This window comes from Tamandua tetradactyla, chromosome 6, assembly GCF_023851605.1.
Source record: "Tamandua tetradactyla isolate mTamTet1 chromosome 6, mTamTet1.pri, whole genome shotgun sequence".
Taxonomy (NCBI): Eukaryota; Metazoa; Chordata; class Mammalia; order Pilosa; family Myrmecophagidae; genus Tamandua; species Tamandua tetradactyla.
In genome coordinates this window covers 52,924,519-52,951,025 of record NC_135332.1, presented here as the reverse complement: position 1 = coordinate 52,951,025, position 26,507 = coordinate 52,924,519, and the positions used below count along the sequence as shown (strand labels likewise).

The window sequence follows — 26,507 nt, the reverse complement described above, 5'->3', positions numbered from 1 at the left end:
CCTTATACCCTCTAATATGTGGATTTGGTTTGAATCACTGTTTTGCTTAATGGTAAGACCAGCAATATGGCTTTGCATCTTGTGCATTTGGCATCAGGATGGTGGATATTACATTCTTATTGTGTCTGCTTTCCTTAGAAACAAGCTTTAATGTAGCCAGTTCTCTTGCTGTTTGTGCTTCTTTAACTTTTCCTAGGAGTATCAGAATAGAGACAAAGAACTATGGGGAGTCTCACCTCTTCCTTGCTAAGTGGGTCAATTGAGCTGTGTAACTATCCGTCTTTTTCTCTATGCTTCACCACTTTGGAATAATGACAGAGTTAAAGGGAAAGAGGCTTCATGAAGAGCAGTGCTAAAAGAATTCTAAATAGAAATCAGATTTCTGACACATTTCTTTTTTTATTATTATTAATTTTTAAAATTTTTTTTACATACCAAGAAACACCAAACAAATGCAAACATTCTAATTTTTGATCATTCCATTCTACATATTTAATCACTAATTCACAGTATCATCACATAGTTGCATATTCATCATCATGATCATTTCTTGGAATATTTGCATCTATTCAGAAAAAGAAATAAAAAGAAAACAGAAAAAAAATTCATACATACCATACCCCTTACCCCTCCCTTTCATTGATCATTAGCATTTCAATCTAAATTTATTTTAACATTTGTTCCCCCTATTATTTATTTTTATTCCGTATGTTTTACTTGTCTGTTGATGAGGTAGATAAAAGGAGCATCAGACACAAGGTTGTCGCAGTCACACAGTCACATTGTGAAAGCTTTATCATTATACAATCATCTTCAAGAAACATGGCTACTGGAACACAGCTCTACATTTGCAGGCAGTTCCCTCCAGCCTCTCCATTACATCTTGACTAACAAGTGATATCTATTTAATGCGTAAGAATAACCTCCAGGATAACCTCTCGACTGTGTTTGTAATCTCTCAGCCATTGACACTTTATTTTGTCTCATTTCACTCTTCCCCCTTTTGGTCAAGAAGGTTTTCTCAATCCCTTGATGCTGAATCTCAGTTCATTCCAGGGGTTTTCTCATTCCCTTGATGCTGAGTCTCAGCTCATTCTAGGATTTCTGTCCCACGTTGCCAGGAAGGTCCACACTCCTGAGAGTCATGTCTGACACATTTCTTAAGCCAGGTGGGATTGGGATTCTGTTTCTCTTCTGAAATAAGGAATGGAGGTTACTTTAAACTGAGGAAATTGCCTCCAGAGCACATTTCCCTGGCTTCAGAAGCTATTTTATTGCTGTTTTTAAATTAACAGTTAAAAAGGAAAGTAGAACTTGACTGTATACTCCCTGAGAACAGGGACCATGTCTCTCCCCGCCATTGAATCCTCGGCACTTGGCTCAGTGACTAGTATATAATAAATGTGTAGGTTGACTGGAAGGCTGTTTTACTTAACTTTAAGGTTAAGAAAGTATCTTTTGTCTCTTTTTTAAGAAAACTTCCATACATACAAAAATAGACCATTTGTTATAGCCTTATGAACCCATTAGCCAACCTTAATAACCATCAGCATTTTGTCAGACTTTCTTTGTACATACCCTCCTTTTTTTTTTTTTGTTGGAGCATTTTTAACTAAAACTGAGATACCATGTCATTTTATTCCAAGTACTTAAAAAAAAAGGCATAACCGCAATGCCAGTATCACACAAACAATAATTCCTTAATATCATCTAACATCCTTCCCATATTCAGATTTTCTGAAAGCCCTTTTAAAATGTCATAAATAAAAACTCTTTGAAAAAAGCAGTGCAAGAAGCTTCTGAAAAAGAAGCAGTTTTCTTCCATTATCATTGAAACTGAAGAAGAAAATTTTGTCATGTATATATAAACTGAAAGGATTCACTACCACATGGCCTGTATTCCCTTGGTTGATGCTAATAGATTGTATCATGTCTTAATTGTAGGAATGGCATCTAATCTATGAGGTCAGTGCTCAGTTCATATACTCACATTCCCTACGTGGGTCTTTAGTACATGCCCTGGTAGTTGTTATTATTATAAAGTACATTAATACCAAACGTTATTGAACACTTGTGTGCCAGGGTACTGTGCTTAACCTCCATTATTTCATATGATGCTTACTATAACCTGATGGGGTACATATTTTTATATCTTCCTCCAATTAATTTAGAAACTTACTACAGGTTATATAGCTAAATGAGCCGGGATTTACATTTAAGTCTTCTAACAACTAATTATGTTGCCTCCCTTACTAAGCTTATGATACTGATCTTAGGATAAAATGATCTAAAACTGACCCCTAAATTTCTTAAATTTTTCTTAATTTCTCTGTTGTCTGTTAACTCTAGGCTGTGAGACTGGAAAGCACTTACCAGAATCGAACACGCTATATGGTAGTGGTTTCAACTAACGGGAGACAAGACACTGAAGAAAGTATTGTCCTTGGAATGGATTTCTCCTCTAATGACAGGTATGGTACCACAAAAGGGGCAATGAGAAAATTCCTTTTAAATAACCTGTCCTGGTTACCATTTTATTTTAATGTTTTTATTTTGAAACCATTTCAAACTTACGGAACTATTGCAAGAATAGTACAGACCCCACACAGAGAACTCCAGCAAGCCCTCTCCCACATATACCCAGATCCACCAATTTTAATATTTTGTCACACTTATGTAATCACCTTAAGTGCAGGTACCAAGTTCGAGAAGTTTAAACATTGGTTATTAAGTTTTTGTCCTAGTAATGTCCTATTGAACCTTTCTCTACATTCTTAGAGCACATCCAGGATTATGTGTTGCATTCAGTTGTCATTATCTCTTTAGTTTCTCTTTCTTTGTTTTTGTTTCTTTTTAATTGTGTAAACATAAATCTTCCCCTTACAGCCCTTCCCAAGCATACTATTGAGTAGGAATAAATACATTCACAATGTTGCAGTACCCTCACCACCATCCATTACTGGAACTTTCCCTTCACCTCAAACAGAAGCTCTACACATGTTCTGCATTAACTCCCCATTACTCCTAACCCCCCACCCTGGTAACCTGTACTCTACCTTCTGTCTCTGTTAGTTTGCATATTCTCTGGTAAATTTTTTTTATGATTACCATAAGGCTTAAATTTAGCGTCCCAAATCTGTAGCAGTCTTGTTTGTTTTGATATCAGCTTAACTTCAATAGCATACGTAGACTATGATTCTGTACCCTTCCATCCTCTTACCTTTACAAATTATGTATTTTTGTAAATTCAGAACCGGACAGTTTAATGGTGGCTCAGTGACAGAATTCTCACCTCCTGTAGCAGAGACCTGGGTTTGATTCCCAGAGCCTGCCCATGCCAAAAAAAAATACATATATATATGTATTTTTATATATATTTATGTATTTGTATATATGTATATAAATTTAGAACCATTGATTTATCATACATTTTACTTATTTGTCTTCTAGATCGTGTCTTCTAGAAACATTTTACTTATTTGTCTTCTAGATCCTGGAGTTACACAACAAAAATACAGCGTAACTGGTTTTATTTTACTTATTTGTCTTCTAGATCCTGGAGTTACACAACAAAAATACAGCGTAACTGGTTTTTATATTTACACATCTTTATTGTTACAGTTTTTTATGTCTTCGTAGGACTTTGGTTGATTGTGTCCTTTCCTTTCAACCTGGAGAACTCCTTTTAGCATTTCTTATAGGCCTAGTCTAGTGGTAACAAACTCCCTCAGCTTTTCGTGTTTGTGGGAATATCTTAATCCTTCTCTCATTCTTTTGTTTTGTTTTGTTGTTTTTTAGTCTATTATATAGTGCTTTTATTATTGGTCAACACAAAGTAAGAATACAGCAGTTTTTGGCTAATATAGATCATTGTGGCCCATAAATCCAATGATTTGGGGAACTGGTTTAATTTTTCTTTGTGCAAAGAAATATCATGAGCTCTTTGACTATATGAACTATGCTTATACCAGGCCTGGAACATAATAGTGGGTACTCATCTGATATGAAAGCCTCTTGTTAGACCTTGATTTCCAGACTCAAACACAATGAGGAAAATTACAATTACTTATAAAATTTTGGCATTGAATCTTTCTGCAACTCTCTTGGAATCTCAGTAAAAATGTTCAATGGCAACAAATTGATGATAGTCATAATTACAGTTAGCACATTGTATTTTACAAGTATTGCATACAAGTTTCCAATTATCTTCAAGCCCTTTGCGTGGGACTTTTTATATATTATATTTTAGAAACCTCCCTCATTCTTGAAAGACATTTTTGCCAAATAAAGAATTCTTGGCTGGAAGTTTTTTGCTTATAGCCCTTTAAATGTCTTTCCACTGCCTTCTTACCTCCAAGGTTTCTAAGGGTCCCTTGTACATATGTTGCTTCTCCCTTTTGGTTTTCAAAATTCTCTCTTTATCTTTCACTTTAGGCACTTTGATTATAGTATTCTGCAGTGTGGGTCTATTTGGATTTATCCTGTTGGTTTTGTTGAGCATTTTGGATGTGTCTAGATTGCTTCTTTAGTTTATCAAAAAACCTCTTGCACAGTTCTGCTTTTAAAGTTCAGTGCAGAGAACACAAAACTTAGGCACAATCTTGAAAGATGAGCATGTTTAGCTGATATCTTTGGTCATGTGTTCCTAACTTTCCATTATTCCTTATTGTCTCCCCATAGTTAGTTGATGATAATATAAAGCAAGTGATTTTAAACTTATGTTTCCAGGATAAGAAGCTATCTTTTCTTGGCAGTCCACTTTATTTTAATCAGCAGTAAGTCGCTTTGATGATTCCAGGGCACATCCCCTTTATGATAGTGTGCCAGTGGGTTTTGGATTCAAAGAGATCCTACTTTAACTTCAATGTCATCTACTTATTGATGACCTTAAATCTTGCTTTTACTAAATCTTATTCCTCCTTTTCTTCTTCTGAGTTAAAAAAGGGGAGAAAATGGTTCCTTAAACTCAAAACAGAGCCTTTTATAATCATACATCTTTAGCTTAAGCAGCACTCTATATTGTATGATTTAAGTTATCACATATCAAAGAACCTGGTTTTTTTGTGTCCTTAAGGTTTGTTGCTTTCCTTTTGTCCCTTCCCACTTTCTCTGGAGAAACCTTGGGAAGACTATGGAATGTGGCTGTGAAGCAAATCTTTGCACTCTAGATAATAAGCCTCAGGAAATCCTGCCAGATGTCTCAAAGCATTGACTTCCTGATTTGGGACTAGAATGGAACTGTGGAGTACCCAGGGGTGTGACCCAGCTCTGTTGGTAATTTAGCCATAAAGAGAGGAGGAGACTGGAAATGATTTTGATTGTCTTCATATTGGAAAAAAAATCACATTGTCATTAGCAAATTTCCCAAGCCAGTGTTTACCTGAGCTTATACATAGTAGTCAATCTGAAAATAACTTCTGGGTTCACAAGGCAACATCACAAGTGTGCCATTTACAGCCTTTAATTATATGCCTAGAAGTTACTGCAAGCTTGTGAACCACATTTAGGAGGCCTTCTGGATCATTTTAACCTTTGGTGTTACGTAAGAAACAGACCACTCAGTAAACATTTACTCAGTAAGCTTCTACCTTGCCTCATGCATGTAGGATTTTAGAATTTCTGATTAGGGTTATTTCTGTAGAGCTGTGCTTTCTAGTATGGTAGCCACTAATCGTAAGTGGCTATTTAAATAAACTAAAGTTAAATAAAATAAAAATTCTTGTCACGAGACAGGCCATTGTTATACAAAATAGCTGTATGTGGCTACCTTATTGAACTGTACATATGTAAAGTATTTTGTCATTGCAGAAAGTTCAGTTGTACAGCACCATTCCAGATCATAATTTGCTTTGTTCAGTTCTCTCTTACCCCAGCCTTGGACACCTTACAAAATAATAATTAGGGCTACATAGAAACTTCACCTGAGTCTTTCCCTAGAGAAGGCAACAACTGTAGATTCTCTTGACCCAGAGTACAGGCAATCAGATATCTAATCTTCTCTTTCACTTCATCCTGAACTTCCTAAGAAACCATAAAGAATGTTTATTAATATGGGTGCCCAGTATTTTATCTTCGTGAACCACTTAGTCTATTCTGTAATAAGTCCTGCCTGAACCATATCTTCCAAAGGCTACTAACCAAAAAAAAAAAAAAAATTTAATTTATGAAAAACTAAACGTGACATGAAAAGCTAGAGTCTAGTTTTCATTCTGTTCGGTAAACTTTGTATTATGAAATTCCGACACATCTCTGCTTGAATGAGCTCCTTGGAAAATAAGGGAAAAGCTACCCATTTCAGAATACTGGCTCAGGTACTCTAATATAATTTCTATTTCAACTCCTGTTGAATAAATTTGTATTATTTTTTGTGAGATTATAGAAATTAGTGTTTCAAAACAGTATTGAACCAAAGTAGAAGTCAAGATTGTTTATAACATGTTCTTCCCAAGTAGTTGTTGAGATATGTTGCAGCCAATTCATTTAGCCTATTTAAAACTTTTTTGTAATTAGTGTTATATTTTTAAGTATACAGTATAACCTTGGTTTCCAGATTTCATTGGATATATTTCAAGTTATGAAGTAATAGAGCCATATAGTTTTGTTTTTTAATTTCTCTTTAACCCCAGTGCCTTGGATCTGGCACGTGGTAGATAATAAATATTTGGTAATGAGTTGAGTATATTAAAATAAGTAGCTATAATTTTTAATAGGAAAAAATGTCGTGAAAATCATGGGAATCTGGATAAAATTGCCAGCTGTGCTTAATTCGGGCCTTCTTTTCCTTTTGTGTGAAAGTGCTGTTTCTTAATGTAAAAAATCTTGTACTTAATATGAGCCAATAACGTGATGTTGGTTCATACATATCATTGCCACTTGCCTGAAGTTTAACTAACTTTTGGTCATCAGCTCGTAGATCACACTCTTTGTAGTTTCTGTGTCTTCTTTATGGTTACTTAATTTCTAGATTTGTCACTGAGCTATCAACTGTTCATATTTATAACCCAAATTATACTTGCTCCTAGAAACTCTGCTAAGTGCTCGATGAAAAAAAACCCTATTCTGTAAATAACCATGCTGTTCTTTGGGGAAATCATTTTTAGACAGGTTTTTTCTGTGCTTTCCTCACTTACTCAAGAAAACTAGTGTTGGAGGTGGCTTACTAGTTCCTAGACTCTGGCACTGTAGCTGTGCCTCTGGTGTTCAGGCACAGAGTTCCAGTGTGGATAAACTGTTCCAATCTTAATTTGAATCTTCTGAGTTTTTGAAGCACTAGTGAGGTATTGAATAACCCAGCCAGCAAATGCAATGGAAAGCATTAGACACAGCCCAACTAGCGACTGGCCTTCTCAGCATTGCAGGGACTCTAACAATCAGTGATTGGTATGCCTCACATTGTTTTTAAAGTATTTACATAATGTGTCGCCCGCCCCCCCCCAATCACGTTCAGATATATTACATACCCACTACAGATTCGTGTTCAACATTTGTTTTACATGACCATACATTCACATATATTGTTTCACTTTAACATTTTACATCTTTTTTGTAACCTATGAGGGTTGACTTTGGTATCTGCATTTAAAGACGATATTCGGGCTGGTTAAATAATTTGTCAAAAGGTGTTGAAATACTGTTACCAAATCAGATCTTTTGACATAACTTCTCAAAAAATGGTAGTTGTTATTATGTCTTAGGCACTATTCTGTGTATTTTTTGCATGTTATCTGATTTACTCTTCAAAATAACCCAGTGAAGGAGAAACTATCCCAGTTTTACAGACCAGGAAACTGAGCATAATACAATGAAATAACTTGCTGAGATTACACTGTTAGTACTAGAACCCACCCACCCTACCTCATCCCACCCTGGGTTCCAGAGATTATCCAACTCTAGCACCTTTGCTTTTAACCATATTACATTGTCTAATGATCCATGTTCGAGGCTGTTTCCACTATACTCTGCTGCTTTTTCGATATTATTGCAGGGAGGGGGTGGCAAAACCTCTGGCTAACAGAGAAAAATGATAGTTAATGGCTGTCTTAAAGAGAGAGAAAATGGTAGAAGTCTGGAGTGGGTTACAGTTGTCCAGAAAGTAGTATGTCATGATCAGTAGTCCATGGCTTCCTATACCAACCTGTTCTATTAATTTAAAGCCAGTTTTCTTCCAGGGCTGGTATGTGCCTTAAATAGCATCTTAAGTATTGCATTAGGTATTGCTTTTAATTGGTTTTGACATTGCTATTAACTCTGCGTTTTAGGCAATGCTAGGTCAAATTATAAGCACCATTTTATTAAGTTGTGTATTGTCTTATTTTGTCTCTCTAACTTGATCACAAGCTGTTGACAATGACTTCTTTACATTTTTATTTCCTTTCCCTTTCAGATTGTTATGTTTTGGTGTTCAATAAATCTGTGTAAACCTCAGAGTTAAAATTGAGCAAATCACATATCCAGAGATATTCAGCAATCAGCAATAATTTTTTGGTATTAGAAACAATCCTTGGAAATGAATTGGTTGCTGTGACACTCAGCTGAGATCTGCCAAATGTTAAGACAACAGCAATCACCTGAGTTGTTTTTTTTAAGACAATGACCATTTGCAAGATGGCCAGTACAGAATGCTCAGTCAATAAGTTTTCTTTGCTGAATATTCAAGGAACTGATTACCTCTTCAAACCAGCTGTTGGGCATACACATGGGATTAATATTAATGTGATAGAAATTTCTCCACATAATACTCATGCCAAAATTTAAAGTTTAGGGCTGTATACTCTGTGTTGAGAGACATAATAAACAAAGGGCTATTTCTCCGAATAACAGAAAGTAATTTATGGATTCTTTCTTGTCTTACAGTAGCACTTGTACCATGGGTTTAGTTCTGCCTCTCTGGAGTGACACCCTAATTCATTTGGATGGTGATGGGTAAGAGCTTTCCCTTTTTATTCTTCTACAGAGAGCCAAAGCTGGGAATTCCATCTTAGTGCTCATTCATTCAGTTGCATGGGAGGCCTAGTGTGCCCATCTGAACTGTCATGTCAGCAGCTCAATGAGTCTTTTTAAACTCCTGTTTTGTAAAGTGGAATAAAAATACAACTTGCCAGGACCTCTCACTTCTGTTCTTCTAGAATGGCTATGGTAAGAATTCAAACAAAGAAGAACTAGTTCATTGGTTCACTCTTTAATCTGAGCATGTGGAGACTGTTGCAGTGCCCTCCCTGAAGATATGTTCTGTCTCAACCTCTTGCTGCATCTGCCAGGTGTTGGCCTACAGTATAACCCCTTTCCTGTGCCAGTTCCTTCCAGTGACTCCACCCCCACTCCAACTCCTAGTGTTTTTAGAATGTGTCCCCAAGAGACCAAGTTGTTTGCTCCAGTTTATAAAACCAGGGTCAGGTTTGCTAAGAACCCACAAGACTTCCAAATAGAAATTTACAGCAGTATAATATGTCTGGAGTTCCAGCTTGGAAACTGTATATAGTTCCCTGACTCCAATATGGGAGTCCATTCATTTCGCTGGTACATTAAATCAGACAATTTGTTGAAGCTTTTTAGTCAAGTCCTTTGCTCTCGTTAACTCCTGCATGAAGTGCCTTGATAATTCTTTCTGCTGAGCCAGCCTTAGAAACAACCTTGAAAAATCACAACTGAAATAACTCGCTCTCATTTTTGGATTTTTATCTTGTTCTTTTTTGTCCTTAGTGGGTTCAGCGTATCAACAGATAACAGAATTCACATATTCAAACCTGTATCTGTGCAGGCAATGTGGTAAGATGATTTTTAATATCTCTAAGTAAGTTTTTAAATTTGTTATTGGAACAGTATTTTATGAGAAGTAGCATTTGAAATGGTAGTGTTCACTATGAAAATTGCTGTATGATGTGTTTGTGTGTATAGAATTTTATATGATCTGTGTGTGTGGTCAGCCAGTTAAAAATAACTTGAAAGTATAATTTTCAAACTGTCCTGGTCAAAGGCCTTGAGCATTGGTGAACAACTGAAAATCAGAGGTATTTTTAGACTCTGGAAGAGATTAAATGAATAGCCAATTGAAACTGAGTTTTATAGGGACACATTTATCAACTTATTAACCTAGCCAACTCTAGAACATCACATTGCTATGCATTAGCTTTCACTTTCTTAAGGTAGTCAGGGAAAAATACTGATGAAGGTTAAATGGATAAGTTTCCATTTAAACTGCTGTTTGTCTGTTGGCATAATGCAAATAAAGCCTAGAGAAAACATTGTAGTTGTTAATAAACAACTAGCATGCTGAAACTTTTCAGTTACTTGCTGTGTATCAGGCATTTTGTCAAGTCTTTTACATGGGTTACATTTAGCCATCACACTAACTACCAAAACTAGTATTATATTAACCCCTCTTGCAGATGAGAAAACAGAGGTTTTGGAGAGGTTACGTAACTGGTCTGAGAGTATCTCTTACTTTAGACAGAGCAGACTTACTCTCTTATTCTAAACTATCTTGTAAAATGATTCAGAATAACCAGGGAATGATATGGCTATAAGATTCAGAGTCCATCCCCCAGTCAAGGATTTGAATTTCAATTCCTCATTCAAGTTACCTGTTCTTTAGTGAAAGTCCTCAGGGATTGTGGCATGGACAGAATACAAGCCAAACAAGAAATAAAGGAGCCTGAAAAAGACTCCAGGGAGATAATCTACCCTTGAATAACAGAATTGATAGAATTGGGGTGGGTGGGGTCCTAAGACATTCACTAAACAATTAATAGTCCTATCATTTTCTGCAGTAAATTGAAGTAGGACAAAGTTTCAAGTCATGTGTTTAGACCAAATTTTTAGATTTAGGGCATATTTCACAGGTAAATTTTTCATGGAAAACTCATGATCTCCTTTGACTAAGGGTCAGTTAAAGTCAACTGACCTGATGATTATCAGGTACCAAGTATAACCAAATAGCAGTAAGTCCCATAAATGACACCATTTTCAGTTAATATGTTTGGGAAGAGTTTTCATTCTTAGAATAATGAAAACTCAAGTAGTAACCTCAGGTCAGGTTTTGATATGCTAAAATAGACTGACTAGTCTAGCTCTGTTAGCTTATTGCAGAAGAAACTTTTTTTGATATACCACATGGGGAGTAGTAAATTGAGAGTCACAGAAACAAAATAGATGACATATAGATCAAAGTGGCATTTAGACCAGGTGTTTCCTTCACAGGAAGATAGTTTACTGCAGCCTCCCACTTCTGTGTACATCTGAAACATTTGAAGTAGCCAGGCTTTGAGTGTTATCTTAGGGCAGTTGCACTGTGCTTTTGAAGCACGTGTTCCCCAGATGAAGAAAACATGTATTGTATATCCTGTACATTGCATTAAGCTAGCCCTTACAGTTGAATCTGTGTAATGAGACTGGTTTGCTGAAATTCTCTGAGAATTTGGCTTACTTTGAGTAATAGAAAGCATTATTTTTACGAAAATTCTATTTCCCTAATAAATATGGACTGGCATATTTTTCCCTTATCAAATTAGTAAATTTTTTTTATTTTGTTTTCCAATTTGTTATATCTATGGTTGACAAGGACCTAAGGAATAGACACTGTCATATACTAGTGGTGGGAGAATATACTGGAGCAACCTTTCTGGAGTGTGATCTGCCATTATGCTTTATAATTTTACATACCCTTTGAGCTATTAGTTCCGCTTCTAAAAATTTATCCTAAGGTTCTAACAATATGTGTATATAAAGATTTTAACTATGAGAATAGGAATCAGTTAAATTATAGTACCTCCATATTATTAAATACTATGCAACCATTTAAAAATGATGTAGTTGAAGAATATTTATCAACATGGAAAGATGTTGATGACATTTATAAAGTTAAAAGAGCAAGTTATAGATGTATAAAGAATATGTCATAGCTTTATTTTATAGATACATGTATAGAAAAAAACACTGAGAAGGTCTATACTGGAAACTTTAACAATGGTTATTTCTGGGTGGTGGGATTACAGATTATTTCTGCCTTTTATCTGAGGTCTCTTAAGTTTTCTGAAGTAGCATGGCTCACTTTTGTTACTAGAGGACAAAAAAGAAGGCCTTTTTTTTTTAAGAGAGACACATTAGTTTATAAGAAATTTCATTCAACAAATATTTATTGAGCTCTGACTCTGAACAAGGCATTCTTTGAGGGACATCAGAAAACCAAACCTACAAAGGTATCTGCTCTTGTTTGACTTAACTTTTGGCACTCTGGCTTAAGCATTCCCCAAGTATGTAACCAAAAAAAAGTACTTTTCAGTTATGTTTACCCTTTTTCGATTTCTGAGTTCAATCAGAAGGTTAAATTAGTCTCAGAATAACCAAAGCTGTTCTTATGAAGTAATTGCTCAAATGTATGAATAAAGTTAGAGAGAGTGAGACAGCAAGAATGGTAAATGTTATTAGATCAGTACTTCCTGGACATTAAAGGACATGATCTCAAGGCTTAGAGACATCATCTGTCTGTGAGCTCTCTGGGAAGCTTCCAGGGATCATAGGGAATTTCTGCTGTAACATGATTCTATGACAGGGGAAACTTATCTCTGTATAGTAAAGTGTTGAGATCTTTAGTTCTCTAATGATATTGTATAGTGAGAGCATAATTTGAGACTGTAGGATTGTCATGAGTTCCATAGGCACCTGGACCTATTTTCACTGGTGAATGGTAGTTCCCCTGTCACCATCCACCTCTAACTCCCAGTGATACATCACATCTTTCAGCAAGAACTGTTCAGTCTATTGCTACGGATAGATAATATAGTAAAATCAGAATCCTAGAAAAGCTTGTATTCCAGGGAGTAGATTCTCTAGAAGCCAACTTCTGCAGGATTTATAAATTGGAAGAGTTTGGGATACAGATGGATCATTGGCCTTTCAAACTGCAAAGTTCTACAGTGCTCATTTCCCAGCATATCTTTCAGGTCTGCACTCCAGAGTTTGCACAAAGCTTGTGAAGTAGCCAGAATGCATAACTACTACCCAGGCAGTTTGTTTCTCACCTGGGTGAGTTATTACGAGAGCCATATCAACTCAGATCAGTCCTCAGTCAATGAGTGGAATGCTATGCAGGATGTGCAGTCCCACCGACCCGACTCTCCAGCTCTTTTCACGGACATGTAAGTCACTTAGCTGAGGATTGTAAAGTCTTCTCTGCTGTGTCTTAGGGGGTTGTAGACAGTACGTTCCACCCCATTTCTCTCTTAGGTAATTAATCTTACCCAGTATTATTAGCACTGTCTATACCACACATCTGCTGAACATTAAAGAACCCCATTTAAAAAAAACTCTAATACCTTTCTGTTGCCTGCAAAGTTCTGAGGAGTTACATTCCTGGGCACAGTGGATTCTCCATGGGTAGGAATTGCAATACCATAAAATCCCATTAATTCAGATTCCACCAATTTGAAATTAGAGTTTAAAGGATTAGATTGAAGTTCACTTTGCATTATCTGCAAAAAAAAAAAAAAAGCATGTGGTAAGGAGATTAAAAACAATAAAGAAGCTTTCAGGAGAATGTTTGTAATACTTGAGGAAATTGAGATATTTCTAGCCAAATTAAAACAATGTTTACATTGTTATACTAATTATAAACTGTTTTCTGTTGAAATGTCTCTAAAAATATTTTATAATTCAGTGTCTTACTCAGGCCAGCCTTTGCCTTAAGCCCTTATCAGTATGATTTTACTAAATTTCCGGAATACTGTGTGCTGTGAGTTGAATTTAAAAAGCCCAAGGCAGAGTTGATGTTTATTTCTGTTTTAGGTGTATGTGTTGAAGCTTATGTGACTATATGGAAATTTTTTCACACTTAGTTCCGGATTTGGAAATTAATTAGGGTATTTTTTTGTTCTGAATTGATCTTTCTGTACTTCCAAAGATATTCCACAGCTGGGAAAGAAGAGTAAGTTACTTACTATCTGACCTTTCAAACAGGATTCACCTTCAGATTTCTAAAGTCTTGCCAAAACAGTTCATGATTTTAAAAAATGGTGGGATGGCATTGATTTAGATAATATTCCAAAAACGCTCTTTACTAGAAAAGGTGAAACTTCTAAGAATTGCATGAAAGGAATAGTCAAAATAGCAGTGAAAGCTTTTTTGTGCAGTTTTATTGATACTAGGAAGTCTTATTTTTCTGTAGCTTTGACCCTGTCAAGGTTCCACAGTAACTGAAAAAGTAAGGATTGCTTTTCTGCTGGCTCCCCCGTCCCCCCAGCACTGCTCTCGCCACTCTCCAAGTTCCCGGCCCCTGCCACATCAGCACAGCTGCTCCGTCTCCCTCTGACTTCCACTGTGATTATCTACCGGGACCTCATCAGCCATAATGAGATGTTCTCCAATATTTACAAGATTCTAGAGATCACAGACAGGCTGTGCCTGGAGGCGAAAGGAAAGATGGTCAGTAAGGTGACATGCTCATTAGTGGAAATGTCTCTGCCAAAGTCCTAGAGGGTGAAGGTACCAAAAGCACAGTCATCACCGGTGTTGTCATGACCCATCACTTGCAGGAAACCAGTTTCACAAAAGAAGCCTACAAGAAGTACATCAAAGATTACATGAAATCAGTCAAAGGCAGACTTGAAGAACAGAGAACAGAAAGAGAAAACCTTTTATGATGGGGGCTGCAGAATCAATCAGGTACATCCGTGCTAATTTCAAAAACTACCAGTTCTATATTGCTAAAAGCATGAATCCTGATTGGGTGGTTGCTCTCCTGGACTATTAAGAGAATGGTATGACCCCATGTATGATTTTCCTTAAGGATGGTTTAGAAATGGAGAAATGTTAACAAACTTGGAAATTCCTTGGATCTATCACCTGTCATCATAACTGGCTGCTGCTTTTCATCCACACAATAACAGGACTTAGGTAAAAGGACTGATGCCGTCTTGAACTCATTTATTTTGACCTTGATTTATTTGGAGTGGAAGCATTGTTTTTAAGAAAAATATGTCATGTAGGCTGTCTAAAAATAAAAATTCATTTAAACTCATTTGAGAGAATATCTCTTAGTTTAATATATGTAAACTAAATTTGTCCTGTAGTATTCCTGGAGAAGCTAGAGCCTGTTGGTAGATAACTACTATATAGCGTAAGACTGTCTTCACATAACATCTACAGTTAACCTGTTTCTGGGACTGGAATATAAAAACAAGAACCCAAAGTCTTGAAGGAAGGAGACCATGTTAATAGCAGTGCCAGCATTTGAAGTGAATCTTTATACATTTCATCATCTACAAATGGAAGTAGTTAACTCTGGAAGAGTTTTACCAAAAGAATAAAGAGAATATAATGTAGTTGGGGGGGGAAAGTAAGGATTGCAACTATAAAAGAATTATATATCTAGGAATAAGTTTAACCAGGGATTTAAAGGACCTATACATGGAAAACCACAAAACAGTACTAAAAGAAATCAAAGAAGTCTTAAATAAATGGAAAGATGTTCCGTATCCATGGATTGAAAGACTAAATATACTTACAGTGTCAGTTCTACTCAAATTGATTTTGGAGATTCAATGCAATATCAATCCAAATTCCAACAGCCTACTTTGCAGAAATGGGAATATCAGTCATCAAATGTATTTGGAAGGGCAAGGGGGCCCCAAATAGCCAAAAACATCTTGAGAAAGAAAAATGAAGTTGGAGGATTTGCACTTCCTGACTTTAAAGCGTATTGCAAATTATAGTGGTCAAAACAGTATGGTACTGGCATAAGGATAGATATATTGACCAATGGAATCAAACTGAGAGTTCAGAAGTAGACCCCCACCATCTATGGTTGATTGATTTTTGACAAGAAGGCCAAGTCCACTCAGCTGGAACAGAACAGTCTCTTCAGCAAATGGTGCTGGGAGAATTGAATATCCATATCCAGAAGAATGAAAAACGGCCCATATCTCATGCCTTAAAAGTTAAAATGGATCAGAAACCTAAACATTAAAGCTAGGACCATAAAACTCCTAGAAGAAAATATAAGAAAGTGTCTTCAAGATCTTGTGATAAGAGATGGTTTCTTAGACCTTACACCCAAAGCACAAGCATTGAAAAAATAAATTGATAAATGGGATCTCTTCAAAACTGAATACATTTGTGCTTCAAAGGACTTTGTCAAGAAAGTAGAAAGGCAGGCCACTCAATGGGTGAAAATATTTGGAAACCACATATCCAATCAGGGTTTAATATCTAGAATATAGAAAGAAATCTTGCAATTCAGCAATAAAAAGACAACCCAATTTAAAATGGGTAAAAAGTGATTGTATATTTAGGATGGTTATGCTGTGTGATTATTCCTCAGTAAAATTGCATTTTAGAAAAATGGACAAAAGACTTGAATAGATATTTTCCATAGAAGAACTATATATGGCTAAAAAATACATGAAAATGTGTTCAAAATTCTTAGCTATTAGGGAAATGCAAATTAAAACCACAGTGAAATATCATTTCATACCTACTAGAATGGCTATTATCAAAAAAAAAAACAAAAACAGAAAACTACAGGTGCTTGAGAGTATGTGGAGAATTAGAAACACTTTTTTCACTGCTGGTGGGAATGTAGAAATGGTACAGCCACCTTGGAAAACAGTTTGGGGGTTCCTCAGGAAACTAAGTATAGAACTGCTATGTGACCTGGCAGTTGTGTTAAAGGTATATACTCAGAAGAGCTGAAAGCAGGGGCACCAACAGATATTGCATACTGCTGTTTATTGTAGCATCATTTCTGATTGCCAAGAGATGGAAACAGTCCAAGTGCCCACCAACTAATAAGTGGATGAACAAACTGGTATATACCTATGTTGGAATATTAATGCAGCAGTAAGAAGAAATGAAGTCCTGATGCGTGCAACAACATGCATGAACCTTGAGAACATTAACTTGAGCAAAATAGACCAGACACAAAAAGACAAATATTGTATGGTCTCACTAATATGAACTAATTATGATGAGCAAACTTAAAATCTAGAGTATAGTTCATGAGGAGATAAAAGAGGGTAGAGGATGGGCAGATGATGCTTAAGGTATAAAGAGTTTTTAATAAGGTTGATTTTCCTGGTTGATGGATTACCCAGAAATGGATGCCTCGTTTATCTCAAAAAATGGACATTTTGAACCAGATATACATGAAAAAGAAAACCCTTCATTCAGTTTTTCCTGATTTTATTAGAGAATGTTTAGAAATCCCAGGAAAGAACAAAAAAAAAAGAAAATGAAGACATCTCATTTTCTTAGGTATTACAGTCATCCCTCTGAAAGCTTCTTTATATCTCTAGTTTGCTTATCATTGCTTCTTTCACAGATTGCAAAAAGAAACTTCAGCCCAACTCCTTTAAACTCAAATTTCAAATTAGTGGAATCTGAATTAATGGGATTTTGTGGTAGTCCTTGGCACGTGGTAAGGTGCATTATATATTAGTTCCTAGTATGTACAACATGGCTCCAATTGTTTTTTTAATTTTATTTAATAAAAAGAGGTTGTCTGTTCATAGAAAAAGGAGACCAGAAGCTATAGGCCAGAGTATTCTTAATGATTATCTTTAGATAGAGAGATTTTCGTTGATTTTCATTTTCTTTGTGTTTTTAATGTCTTTTTGTTGTCTTTGTGCTTTCCACATTTTTCTCCAGTGACGTCAGAGTGTTCCTCTCTAAATTGACAAAAACAAAGTCTAGGAAAAAATTCCTGAAAATGCAGGAAGAATGTGTGCCCAAAATGGACTTAAGTTCTCTATTGTGAATAAAGTTTAAATTTTGAAACCCAAGGAAAAGGGAGAAGGGAGAATATGTGCGTGATTCTCCCACTCTATGCCAAATGCCCTGCTAGGCACTTAATATATGATGCCTCATTTAGTCCTAAGAATCTCTTGAGACATGTATTATTACTGTCCTCATTTTACAGAAAAGGAAACAGAGACTCAGGGAAGAAAAGGAATATATTCAAGGTCCTACCACCAGTACGTATCAGGATTGGGATTAAAACCTAGATCTGAAAAAAATAAAGTAATTTTAAAAGGAGCCTGCCAATGCCAAAAAAATAAAATAAAATAAAACCTAGGTCTGTCTATTCCCAAACCATTCTGCCTCAGGCAGATGTGAGGGGTTGAAGGAATGGTTGCTAAGTTAGGGAATCTAACTCATGCACAGAGATACTACAGTTGGCTTTTACCGCTATTTCTTTTTAATGCAAGGCTCAAATACATAACTTTCTACCATTAGTTATATCTAGAAAAAATGGCTTGGAGACGTAGTTAAGAATTTTAATTTGAATCAAAATCAGGATGTCTTAGCTGATTGACAGAGAAATGGCACTGATATTAGCTGTGTTCTGCAAGGTTCATGGGAGACTAAGAGCCCAAGTAGTAGGGGGCCCCAAAGTTGTAGGGTGAGAGCATCCACCTTTGGAGATTACTGAAGCTATTTTTGTAGCTAGTGATAAGGTGGTAGGCATCAAGGGCAGGCAGGATGCCTGAAAGCTTAGCCTGATTCCATTTCCAAATAAGGAGGCTCAGAGCAGATACCTTTCTGAGTAGGTAGAAGGGAAAAATGAAACAGAAAGTACTGTCAGCCTCGGTAAAATTCTGCGTAATTTAAAATAACGTTTTTAGTGAGAAGCATCCAGCTACGCTGAACCAGTACCTTACTAGTAATTGGAGAGTCAGCCACCTTGTTTGATTTCATATTCAAGCTCCAAGGGTAATTTTATTTTTGAGAGAATCAGAAGACTGAGGGAAGCAGCATAACTCTACAGGTGGAATGTCAGACTGGGCTAAGAGTTTTGGTTCTCTTCCCAGTGTATCATGAGATTTAACTTTTCAGCTGTTTGTTTCCTTAATCTGTAAAATGAGGATAAAAATTTTCACAAAGATATTGTGAGAGCTTTGTGAAAAGAAAATAATTTTGTATGGAAGTATTCTGGGTGTCCAAACCTTGCAACCCATTCTGGGAAAGAATTTGCCTAATCAAAGAAGGCAGGGTCACTCTTCTCTTTTGCTGTTTTCTAGAACTGTAGCAATGAATGATCTGCATCTGGTGACATTTTAAGCTACAGAAGATCCATTTCCATAGTGAGTCACACCACAGGGCTGCACAGTTCAGTATTCTAGCTCCATAAATTCTACCAAGAGATATTTGATGGAAAAGTGTGGTATGATCTTCCATCCTCAGCACACCTAGTTTGACTTTACTCCTTCATAGATCCATTCATATGAATGTATTTAAGGGCTTTCAGACATGTACAACCTCAAGTAATAATTTCTACATGTTTGTTATATATTCTGAAAAGAAACTTTTAAAAGTATTAATCCTTTTGCTTTGCTTCCAGAATATAAGCTTAAGGATAATAGGGCAAAAGCCTGCCAGTTTGAAAACATAATCAAACGGCACATTCATTAACTTTGTGAAATCCCTGTCTTTAAAAAAATCACCATTTCTTCCTTCTCAGACCCACTGAACGTGAGCGAACAGAAAGGCTAATTAAATCCAAACTAAGAGAGATTATGATGCAGAAGGATTTGGAGAATATCACATCCAAAGAGGTAAGAAACATCGAGTCCTCATGGTTCCAGGGCTTAGAATGGGATAACAGTAGTTGAGGGTAAGAAACGGTACATATTTGACAGTGCTGAGGGGTTTTACGGAAGTTAGTAAAATATGCCATCTTCGTTTCAGATACGTACAGAGTTGGAAATGCAAATGGTATGCAACCTGAGAGAATTCAAGGAATTTATAGATAATGAAATGATAGTGATCCTTGGCCAGATGGATAGCCCCACACAGATCTTTGAGCACGTATTCTTGGTAAGTCTTAGAGCTACTTTACATGGATGCTAAAACTAGTGTGTACTAACTCAGGGGTATGACTATTAAATTTTATTAAATTTCTTTAAAATTTAAATCTTATTTAAACAGAAACAGTAAAAAAAAAAAACAACAACAAAGATGGATAATTACTCAAAATGCATCACTTCCTAATTATTTTGCTATTATCAATGTTCTTAAGGCTATTTTCATCTATTGTAGTATCTATATGTGGAAATATTATATAATGGTGTGCTGTTCCTCCTCCATTCCCAATTCCTCGTTCAGTGGCCATCAAGCTGATGGATTGAAATTGACCATATTGGGAGTTTTTATACCAAGGAAATTGGCAAATACTACAAATAGGAATTTTTACATCCCGCCTTCACTACACCCCAGAAAACTAATTGTTAAATATTATGTATGTGCTCTTCGTAACAAAGTTTTTACTCTTTCTTAAGCATTGTCCTTGCCAATGATTGTATACTTTGGATGGCTTATATAGTATGTGAATGTATCTTAATAAAATTGCATTAAAAGAAAAGCTGTGATCCACAATAGTTTTGTACAGTGTATCTAAATAGAATGACCCTTCGAAGTCACTTTTCAAACCTGCCAAGTGCATCTAAGCCTTGATAAATTTGCTCAGAGCAGGTAGGCACTACTTAAAAATGGATGTAGGGTGGGCCACAGTGGCTCAGCAGGTAAGAATGCTTGCCTGCCATGCCCGAGGACCCGGGTTCGATTCCTGGTGCCTGCCCATGTTAAAAAAAAAAAAAATGGATGTATTTGTACAGAGCAGGTAGGCACTACTTAAAACTTAGAGACTACAGGACTTAAAACATTTGAAACCTTGTTTTTATGTTTTGACTCCCCCCAATACTATTGTGATTACCAGAAAGTCAATGACTTATCCTTAGTTTTCATGATTTCTGAATAGTAAGTGGCCTGTAATTAACCCAGGGAGACTTCTCTGACAAATGGATTAGAAAAGCTTCTAAAAATCCTAAGATGCATTTTCCTCCCAAATATTAAAAAGTTCAGTTTTCATCTGTGTATGGTAAATACACATTTCGTGTATTTTATTTTAACATGAAAATAAAATCAGCAAGAAATGCCAAATCCTTGTTTTTGTTTCTATCCGCTTCCCACACACTTGAACTAAAAATGCTAACAAGGAACTAAATTGATTGAATTTCACTTCCTTTCTTTGGTGAGGACATTTGTGAACTCTGAAATGATTAGAAGCTGGGAAACAGGAGAGAAAAGGAATAAATGCACAGGAACTTATTAAACTGGATCATCTCACCCTGGAATAGTAAAGCATTTACTTCACCAGGCAAACGAACCTTGTGCAATTGAAGGCTTGTTCCCTGAATTGATTTGTTGACACTCTAGGGTTAGTTGTGCTTGGAGAGAATTCTTGGTGGTGTTGTCATGTATGGCTTAGAAATGTGTAATGAAGAGCTGTGAGTTTAGAGGGAGACTTCCAATACTTTAATTTGACCAACATGTGCGTCAACTGTGAATATGAATCAAACTGCAAAAGCGTCATTGACCTTTCTGTTTGTTAAGCACCTGGTTTTGTTGTCTTTTGTGTGTACTTCCACAAGGGTTCAAGTATTCCCTGCTCTTGTATTGTTGGAAAGAATCTTTGTGTTTTCTGAAAAAGACTTACGAGTCACATGAGCCCTGCTCCCAACTGTTGCCATGTAACCTAACTAATTTTTGTGAAGGGCAAATGGCTGTAGCTAAAAAAGTTCATGTTATGAAATTATCAAAGCTGCAAATGTGGAAGTCACTTGCCCATTGAGCTTTGATTTTAACATCTATAAGGATGTAGATGTGATGGATATCAAATAGTCAATTTCTTACTAGTCAACCTGTTTAATTTCAGGCATACTTCCCTGTATCTCATATGCCACACCCTGAAGGACACCTCCTCTTTTTCCCTCCCCAGATAGTATATTTTGGGGACTACAAACAAATTTAATAGTACTGTGATCAGAAAGAACAATCCAGTTCTCCCAAAATTAAATTTCCTTAATCAATTATAAATACATTTGAATATTTGTACCTGTACATTCATCTATGATTTTAGGATTGTCAGGCATATTCTTCTTCTATCTTGAGGAGTTTTTAATTACAAAAATAATCCATGTTCATTGTAGAAAATTTAGAAAATTTTAGAAGATAATTAAAAATCCCATTTAATCATCATCAAAAGAGATGATCATTGTTACCCTTTGTTATATAATATTGCCTTCCAGTCTTTTTCACTTTTTAAATATGTATTTATATACCTGTTTTTGAACAAAGGAAATTTTAAAAAAATTTTTATTAATAAAACCAATCACCATACAATATGAACATTCTTTTATCACATAGTTATGTATTCATCATCATGATCATTTCTTAGAACATTTGCATCAATTCAGAAAAAGAAATAAAAAGAAAATAGAAAAAAATGCATACGTACCTTACCCCTTACTCCTCCCTTTCATTGATCACTAGCATTTCAAGCTACTAAATTTAACATTTGTTTCCCCTAGTATTTATTTATTTTTAATCCATGTGTTTTACTCATCTGTCCATAACGTAGACAAAAGAAGCATCATACGCAAGGTTTTCACAATCACACAGTTGCATTGCGAAAGCTGTATCATTATACAGTCATCTTCAAGGAACATGGCTACTGGAACACAGCTCTACATTTTCAGGCAATTCCATCCAGCCTCTCTGTTATGCCTTAACTAAAAAAGGTGATATCTGTTTAATGCATAAGAATAACCTCCAGGATAATGTCTCAACTCTGTTTGGAATCTCTCAGCCATTGACACTTTATTTTGTCTCATTTCTCTCTTCCCAGTTTTGGTCGAGAAGATTTTCCCAGTCCCTTGGTGCTGAGTCCCAGCTCATTCTGGGACTTCTGTCCCACATTGCCGGGAAGATCCACACCCCTGGGAGTCATGTCCCACGTGGGGGTGGGGGGGAGGACAGTGAGTTTGCTTGTTGTGTTGGCTGAGAGAGAGAGGCCACATCTGAGCAACGAAAGAAGTTCTCTTGAGGGTGATGCTTAAGCCTGATTTTAAGTAAGTTTAGCCTATCCTTTGTGGGGTTAAGTTCTTATGAACAAACCCCAAGATTGGGGGTTCAGCCTGTAGCTTTGGTTGCCCCCACTGCTTGTGAGATTATCAAGAATTCTCCACTTGGGGAAGTTGAATTTTCCCCCTTTCTCACCATTCCCCCAAGGGGACTTTGCAAATACTTTTTTATTCACTGTACAAATCCTTCTGGGATTTATTGAGGCATCACTCTGGACAAACCTACAAAATCTCTTGCCCTACTCAGGTTTCCATGTACTTATGTTATGGTGTTCAATTAAGCTATCCACATAAGTTATATTAGGAAATGCACTAGTCGAAATACAAATTTTGTACCAAGTAAACATTCTTTGCTTTAGTCTCACACGTAAGTTAAAGTTTTAAAATATTAATTACCATGTATTTTCAACACCCTGCATTATTGACATTCCTTTGTTTTTTCTCATGCAAAACGTTTTTAAATTTGTATGTTTAGTCACTATCATTATACACTCTAGCATTCCTAGATTATCTGTCTTTATCGTTTATCTTTCCTTCTGCTTTCATTTATGCCCCAGGCCTCTTCCCTCTATCATTCTCACATCAGCTTCATTCATTGTTCTAACATTGTATTACAATTAGGTAGTATTCTGCTATCCATTTCTGAATTTTAACAATCAGTCCCATTGCACAATCTGTATCCCTTTAGTTCCGATTACCCAATATCTACCCTATTTCTATCTCCTGATGACCTCTTGAACAAAGGAAAATTTCTTTCGCTTCAGATATAATTCTGTTTTCTAGAGCATGGGCATGTTTTTTCCATTGTGAATATTTTTCTCATTTTGGGGGAAAAAAATTTATAACTGGAGAATCCTGAAATTAACTCCTATCCAGCAAAATAAGTGCATGTACAGTTGTCTTAACATCTTATTGTACTTGTTTCTTGGTTGCTTCCTCCCTTGTTTGTACTGCCATGTCCTGTGTTTAAACCCCTGTCTTTTCTCCAGTGAGTCTCCTGCTGGCTTTCCCAGCAGTTGACATGGAAAAAGAGATCTTATCCTAGCTGCAAGTGGTGGTGTTAATTTTCTGTAAAGTAATTTCATCTTGTGCATGGCTGCCATGCCTGGAGCTCAACCAGCCTGTGTGAAGGGAGGCAGTGAAATTTTTCCTTGCCTTTGGAAGAATGCTCAGCTCTGCAGTATTCTGCACAGAGGCCTATTTATTTGGAAAGATGTCTCGCCAATACAGAGAGGAGAAGTGTACAGCACAGTTTAAAGAAAGTCTGCAGTGAGAATATAGGTGCCAAGCCAGGCTATTTACAGAAAAGAAGGTTCTTCCCCACTCTTAAGAGTGCACCACTTCACTGAACCGGAAGCCTTTGCCCAACCAAATCTCAATATCAACAGCTCTCCTGGAAGCTGTCCAGCTTGGCTGAGAAAGCTAGATGTGAATGGTGACCCTTTCCAGAAAGACAGACAGCTTTGTTAAACAAGCGAAACACAGGAATATTGGAACACAACCAGTAATTTTTGCTCATGAATAAAAAAGTAGTCAGAGAGGTGTAATGGAGAGGCTGGAGGAAACTGCCTGAAAATGTGGAGCTGTGCTCTGGTGGCCATATTTCTTGAAGATAACTGTATGATGATATGGCTGTCACAGTGTGACTGTGTGGTTGTGAGAGCCTTGTGTCTGATGCTCCCTTTGTCTACCTTACTGACGAACAAGTAAAACATATGGATTAAAAATAAATAAATAATAGGGAGAACAAATGTTAAAATAAATTTAGTAGATTGAAATGCTGGTGATTGGTGAAGGGGAGGGGTAAAGGGTACGGTATGTATGATTTTTTTTCGGTTTTTTTATTGCTTTTTCTGAATTGATGCAGATGTTCTAAGAAATTATTGTGATGATGAATATACAACTATGTGATAGTGTGAGTTATTGATTATATAACAAGAATGGAATGATCATATTATAAGAATATTTGTGTTTGGTATGTGGTTATGTATTATAAATAAAAAATTAATTTAAAAAAAGTAGTCAGAACTTCTGCTGATTATAATTCTTTTTTCAAGATACGATACTAAAAATAATCCTTTTAGAATAGTGTTTCCTTTTCAAAGAAAAGTTAAGCTTCCTGTTGGTGATTACTTTTGTTATGGAGGCAGAGAAATAAAGGATGTGCGAATAGATGAGATCATTAAATAGGTTACTTTAATCATGTTCCAGATTTTCATCCTTGAACTGGAAGATGTGTAGCATAAACTTCTAGAAGAAAAAGTTAGTAGAGAGCCTGTGCCTGGTCATGACAGTGCATGCAGACATGCAGACTCACAGCAGTGAGACTGTAGGTATGGTGTGATGAAGAACATGTGAACAAGAATGCCAATCTGTGGAAATTCTGTCAAGTCATTTTCTATCTTAGCAGAACCCCAGTACCTTTCCTATTTTGCCATAAATGTGCTCTCCTCTTCTGTGTTCTTTGAACAGCTGTACCAAACAGAAAGGCTATTTCCTGGGGATAACATTTGAGGAAAAAAATCAGTCACTTGGGTCTTTGGGCCAGGTAGGTTGTAGTGAGGAAAGAAATAACGGAATTAAATTACCTAAAAATTTGTAATAGTCCCAAGAATAGATTTGACGCTTAAGTAAGATTAGAATGTGTTTGCATGATTACACAGAACCTAGTGAAAAAACCCAAGGATTATGTCATTGTAAGCCTGAGAAACATGAAAGTACTATTGGTCTGTGGGAGAGCCTCAGGAAGCTGATATATGCATGGCATTTGTATTGAGGACAGAAAAGTAATTATACTACATTGAGTCCTCCTGTTCTTCCAGTTTGAACCTGAAGCAGCTCTTGCCACAGCCCAGGTCACTTTGTTTGGACCTCTTTGAGTCAGTAGCCAATGCTTTTTAAATTCTTTTTTTTTTTTTAATGACATGGCTTTTAAAATTTTAAATAAAGGTGAAAGCTGATCATGTTCAGAGATTAACAGAAATCATCCTATTAGATAGGACAAACCATTCTTCCTTCTTGGTTAACCATGTCCTAACTTCCAGTGATTTCCATGAGTTCTTTAAAACTTATTGAAGGTGTCCTTGAGAGTTTCCACCCCACAGACGTATCATTGAGGGCGGGTGATGGGCGTTTCGTTGGATATCATGTCTCTTTTAACTGTTTTACATTTGAAGTCTAATTTGTTTAATTAGTATAGCTACTTCTGCTCTTTTCTGATTGTTATTTGCATGGAATATCTTTTCCCAACCTTTCACTTTCAACCTATATTTATCCTTGGATCTAAGATGCGTTTGCTGTGGACAACATATAGATGGGTCCTGTTTTTTAATCCATTCTGCCAGTCTATGTCTTTTAATTGGGGAGTTTAATCCATTAACATTTAGTGTTATTACTGTATGGACAGTACCTTCTTCTACCATTTTGCCTTTTGGATTTTATATACCATATCTAATTTTTCTTCTTTTTTACCTTTACTGGTAGTCTTCATTTCTATACTCTTCTCCACACCTATCTCTCCTGTCTTATCTTATCTGTCTCTAGTGCTCCCTTTAGTATTTCTTGCAGATCCAGTCTCTTGGTCACAAATTCTCTCAT

At 36.2% G+C, this 26,507-nt stretch overlaps 1 protein-coding gene and 1 pseudogene across 13 annotated transcripts in view; both read left to right on the top strand.

Moving 5' to 3' along the window:
* SSH2 (slingshot protein phosphatase 2) overlaps window positions 1-26,507 on the top strand; it is a 412,119-nt gene that overhangs the window by 337,501 nt on the left and 48,111 nt on the right. For 12 of the 13 annotated variants that reach the window (XM_077165398.1, XM_077165409.1, XM_077165401.1 and 9 more), the window contains 6 exons: window positions 2,350-2,471; window positions 8,854-8,922; window positions 9,700-9,765; window positions 12,939-13,133; window positions 19,451-19,544; window positions 19,678-19,806. In XM_077165398.1, coding sequence (XP_077021513.1) covers window positions 2,350-2,471; window positions 8,854-8,922; window positions 9,700-9,765; window positions 12,939-13,133; window positions 19,451-19,544; window positions 19,678-19,806 — 675 coding nt within the window. The remainder of the gene's footprint in view (window positions 1-2,349; window positions 2,472-8,853; window positions 8,923-9,699; window positions 9,766-12,938; window positions 13,134-19,450; window positions 19,545-19,677; window positions 19,807-26,507) is intronic. The other variant, XM_077165399.1, reaches the window with a different exon arrangement.
* On the top strand, window positions 13,488-19,442 carry LOC143685647 (translationally-controlled tumor protein-like; annotated as a pseudogene).